Source organism: Neophocaena asiaeorientalis, unplaced genomic scaffold (assembly GCF_003031525.2).
Source record: "Neophocaena asiaeorientalis asiaeorientalis breed wild unplaced genomic scaffold, Neophocaena_asiaeorientalis_V1.1 scaffold469, whole genome shotgun sequence".
Taxonomy (NCBI): domain Eukaryota; kingdom Metazoa; phylum Chordata; class Mammalia; order Artiodactyla; family Phocoenidae; genus Neophocaena; species Neophocaena asiaeorientalis.
Window position 1 is genome coordinate 2,257,247 of NW_020172691.1, and position 4,821 is coordinate 2,262,067.

Here is a 4,821-nt window from a genome sequence, read left to right on the forward strand (position 1 = left end):
CCCGCACCAGGGCCTCCAGTCAGGCTCACTGGGGTGGCTGTTAGCGGAGAGCTTGGCTAGAGGAGCTGGGACAGGGCTCGAGAGGCCGCAAGTCACACATGCTCAGACAGGCAAGAGAGCAGCTCGTTAAAATAAACAGGAACCCCATCTCTCAAGAATCAAAATATCTCGAGCCTTTATCATTTCATCCCAGCTCCCTGAGCTGAACTTGGCCACCGAGACAAGCACAGGCCTGGCTGCCACCTCAGGGACCGTGGCTGGTGGCCTTGGCTTGCACCCCCTCCCCAGAGGCGCCCCGCAGGCCCCTGCAGACCGAGGTTGGTTGGGCTCGAAATTGCAAAACTGCTCTCGTGAACACCAAATACTTCAACTCTCAGCATCATGGAATTAAGAACGTACATTGAGATATTAAGGAAAACAGGAGGACTCCAAGCGCTGCGGAAAGGACGCAGCAGTGAGTGACGTCAGTGCAGAGAGGAGAACAGCGTGACACCTGCAGGCACTGGCCAGGCCAGGGGATCCGGCTCCAGGGGCCCCAGTGCCTGGGGGAGGGGCTCAGTCTGCACTAGGACCTGAGAGCAAACTCCCGACTCCTACTTCCGAAGTAGGAATCCGGAAGGACAGCCTAGAAGAGCCACATACCTCGGGGTTGAGGTTGCTGACCAGCAGGACAGCATTTCCTGCCCCTGCCAGGCCTGGGATGGCGATCCGGCCCGCCGCTGCCGCCGCCGCCGCCGCCGACGGGATGGCCAGAGGAGCCAGAGCCCCGTGCACGTTAGGGACGGAGAGGCCTGGAGGGAAGAGGCGGTCAGATAAGCAGCGGCGCCCACCTTGTCTGAGACAGAAACGCGGATCCTGCCCATCCTCATGCAAACGGAGACACGTAGGGGGTGGGGGGGGGGAGCGGCTGGCCCAGCGGCACGCCTGCGGCTCCTCCACGCTTCTCGTGGCACAGACCGTGCTGGCTTGACTGTCTACATGCGCCAAATAGCACAGAAAGCTCCAGCTCCTCGGATGCAGGATCGAGCCCAGCGGCCTCGGCCGTGCTCGCATGCAGGTGCCCGTCACCATGCAAATGGCACGCCGGGCGGGACAACAGGCTCAGGACTGTCACGTAGGTGGGCGCCTGGCCCCCGGGAGGGATGCTCAGGTGTGCCCGCCCAGCTCACGCCGCTCCGCTTACCAGGCCACTTAAACGCACCTACTAAGGGCATATCCCTCCAACCACCGTGCGCTGGTCCTCACCGGGCGCTTGAAGGGAACCAGACCAGAGACTGTGGGGTTAGCGGGCTCTCTGCACAGCCCTGCCCTACGACTGCCCTGTCCAGGCTCCGTGGGGAACCTGGAGGCCTGTGCCCAGGAAGATGGGCTCCCCCCCGTGACTGCGCCACGTCGGCTGCCGTGGAAGCAGAGCTACGGGAGAAGTGTTGGGCATGCAGAGTCGGTGGTGGGGACGAGCGTTTGAATACCTGCGGCTTGAGGAATTGCAAAGGTGGGAGGGAAACCAGCTCCTGCATACGGAGAGGCTGACATTATACCAGGCGCACCTAGAAACAAATAAGACACTAATCATCGCACCCACGGGTGCGAGCCGGCTGCCAGCGCCCTACCCGGTGGGTTCTGGGCTGATGCTGTGTGGGCATCCGGGAGACGGGCGCTGTCCTCCCTGGGTGCAGAGCCGGGTGCCTAGGACCGAGCTACACGTCCTGCCCCCCGCCCCGCCGCCATCCCACCACCGGGCATCTTACCGAAGGCTGCGGCCATGGTCTGGTCCAGCGAGGGCTGGCTGTCGCCGGATGGCAGATCGGGGCGCGTGTAGTCACGGCTCTTGTCGTTGTTGTACTTGACGTTGAGGCTGGTGAGCTTGGAGAAGTCGATGCGCAGGGTGCAGCAGGCGTTGTAGATGTTCTGGCCGTCCAGCGACTGCGGGGGCAGCAAAAGGGCTGTGAGTGGGGGCCGGCAACTGGCGGCGCAGCTGCCCCGGGGCCACTCACCAGCTTGGCGTGCTGGGCGCTCGCGGGCTCGGCAAACTGCAGCAGCGCCTGGAACTGACTGTTCTTGGTGAAAGTGATGATCTTCAGGACGGTGCCGAACTTGGAGAAGATCTACGGGAAGAGCACGGCGGAGGGATTGGCCTCAGCCCGGAACCAGCCCCTCGCACAGGCCAGCGCCGCCCCGCCACCCCCCTGCCTCACCTGGTGAAGCACGTCCAGGGTCACCGGGTAGAAGAGGTTCTCCACGATGATCCTGAGCACCGGGCTCTGGCCAGCCATTGCCATCCCCGCGTCCACCGCCGCAGCCGACGCAGCTAGGGCCAGGTTTCCCGACTGGACTGAGTTCACCGCCTGCAGGGCCGCCTGGGCCCTCTGTGGGGGCAGAGCCGTGAGTCCCACCAGCCCCAAGGCCACCGCCCACCTCACCCCCCTCCACCCGCAGCCCAGGGCGCGCACTGCCTGGTTGGGCGAGCTGTCCGTCTTGAGCTCCTTGTGGTTGGAGAACTGGATGTAGATGGGCTGGCCGCGCAGTACGGGCGTCACCGACGTATAGTAGTTCACCATGGTGTTGGCAGCCTCCTCCGTGTTCATCTCGATGAAGGCCTGGGGGCGGGGGTCGTGTGTGAGCCAGGCCTGGACCCGGGAGGCCCGGCGACCACCCCAGAGAAGGCCTAGGCCTTGTACCTGGTTCTTCCCTTTCAACATCAGGAGATTGGTGACCTTCCCGAAAGGCAGCCCCAAGGAGATGACCTCCCCCTCAGTGACGTCACTGGGCAGCTTTCGGATGTGGATCACCCTGGAGGGCACGCCTGTGCTCCTGTTGTCCCCTTTGAACTTCTTGCTGTCGTTTCCATTTGCTGCAAAAGGATGGTGTGCATGGCACGAGGCACTTCCCGGCTCCCCTAGAGCAAGGGACCCCTCTCCTGGTATCGGCTTCCTCCCAGCTCTGGGAGGCTGCTGGGACAGGGAGGTCTCCACACCTGGCTCCCGGGGAAGTGAGACTCAAGGTCACCAAGGCCAGGACCAACCAACCCCAAGTGCGCTCCTCAGAGACACAGAGGAAGTGCTCCCAGGTAGGGCCGTGGTTAGGGTTACCTGTGGAGGCTGAGTTACTGCTCATGATAAAGGGTCCGTTAGTGACACAGGCAGAGAAGAGCTCGTCAGATCCCCGCTGGAAGAGAGGGGCGGGTTGGAACCGAGCCGCATCTTCACCACAGCGCCCCCCAACCCTCCCTACGGGGGCCCAATAGTTCTGCACCTAAGACACAGCTCCTTTCCCCACCTGCGGAGCCCCTGGGGGGGTCTTTCCCCAAGCAGGGCCAGCGTCTCGTCCCCTACAGGGGCTCTGCGCGGCCCGTCCCCCCACCCCCCACGCCTGGGGTCTGCACGGGCTCAGGCTGGCTACCCCGAGGCTCAGCCGTCGTGCTCTCAATCACGGCAGAGCCACTCAAGGCCCACGAGGACAAAGCCCCCTTGTCACACACACTGCAGCCACCCGCTCAGCCGCAGGAGTCTGTCCTACTTTCCAGTCTGAGGAAACCGGAGCCCGATGACCAGAAAGGCCACCTCTCCAGGCGCCGGGCACCTTGGTGACAAACAAGAAGCTCCCAAAGTGCCCAGCCCATTCTCTCTCCAGAAACGACTAGTTGACTCGTTAATCTCAATCTAATTGAATCAACCCCCAGAACCAGGTAAGACCGAGCCCAGGGTGAAGAAGCAGACAGGGGGCCCTCCTGCCGGGCGAGCACAAAACCCCACCCGAGGGGCAAGGAGACCCCACTGGGTCTGGCTCCCCTCTAACAACTTCCGGACACGAAACCGGTGCCCCGTGGCCTCCCGGCAGAACAGCAAAAACCAGCCTTTCTCAGGCCCAGACCCTCCAACTGCCATTTTCGCCAGCTCGTCCCTCCTCAAGAACACCTTATCTCTGCCCTTCCCTCAGGCCAGCTTAACTGCCACTTACAAACAAAGATGCCAAACACCCAGGGTCCTTCCCACCTTCCCGTGGTCTAGCACCGAAGTTGCATGGGACACTCACACCCCACCCTGCCCCTCGAGACAAGCCAAAGGAAGCCAGGGAGGTTCAAGGTCTGCCCCTCAGGACGGGAATCGGGCACATGGCAACACTGCTGGCAGCAAACAGGATGCTCTGAGCCGCTCTGGCTGCTAGGCCACCTGTTACGGGCATGACCCCACGCCGGGCGGGCATCTGCGGGGGCCTCCCCACCCCCTGGCTCCCCAGGGCTCAGGGCTGAGATGGATGCGCAGAGGGCCAGCACCTGAGCCCGTGGGGAGGCTGCAAAGGCTCAGACCCCTGCCTGGTCTTAGGGTCCAGAAAAGGACCCAGAACCGCAGACCACTTACGGGCTGGAATTTGTTATAATGAAGCAAAATGTTAAAAACCCCAAGCACTCCAGGCTGACCTGATCCGTCACGCCCCAGCTCACTTTCACCAAGTGGACCTGGGCGCTTCCAAGGCTCAGAGCAGTAGACCAGCCCCAGCCGTGAATGAAGGGCCACATGAAAACCCAGGCAGAATGCCCTGAGCCACCGAGGACAGAGTTTCCCCTGCCTAAGTGGTAGGAATGTGGACCTGGAGCCCTGACCTGCCCCCCCACACACACACACAAAGGGCCCCCGTCCAGAGCTGGACAGGGACGGGGCACCCAGGCAGATCCCACACACCGGCTGCACAACCTTAAAAAGAGCATCTCGGCTCCTGTCTCTGACAGGTGACAAGCAGGGCCGGGATTCCCTCAGGAGTGTGTTCTCACAACAGAGGGCCTGGCACGCCTACATCTGCAGGGTCTGTGGGCCAGGCCCCGCC

General features: G+C 62.7%; 1 protein-coding gene across 3 annotated transcripts in view; it reads right to left on the bottom strand.

Annotated features, from left to right (window-relative positions):
• PTBP1 (polypyrimidine tract binding protein 1) overlaps positions 1-4,821 on the bottom strand; it is an 11,188-nt gene that overhangs the window by 3,317 nt on the left and 3,050 nt on the right. For 2 of the 3 annotated variants that reach the window (XM_024740047.1, XM_024740049.1), the window contains exons 3-10: positions 3,090-3,165; positions 2,679-2,851; positions 2,451-2,597; positions 2,196-2,366; positions 1,995-2,105; positions 1,749-1,923; positions 1,470-1,547; positions 643-791 (exon numbers count right to left, since the gene is read on the bottom strand). In XM_024740047.1, coding sequence (XP_024595815.1) covers positions 643-791; positions 1,470-1,547; positions 1,749-1,923; positions 1,995-2,105; positions 2,196-2,366; positions 2,451-2,597; positions 2,679-2,851; positions 3,090-3,165 — 1,080 coding nt within the window. The remainder of the gene's footprint in view (positions 1-642; positions 792-1,469; positions 1,548-1,748; positions 1,924-1,994; positions 2,106-2,195; positions 2,367-2,450; positions 2,598-2,678; positions 2,852-3,089; positions 3,166-4,821) is intronic. The other variant, XM_024740048.1, reaches the window with a different exon arrangement.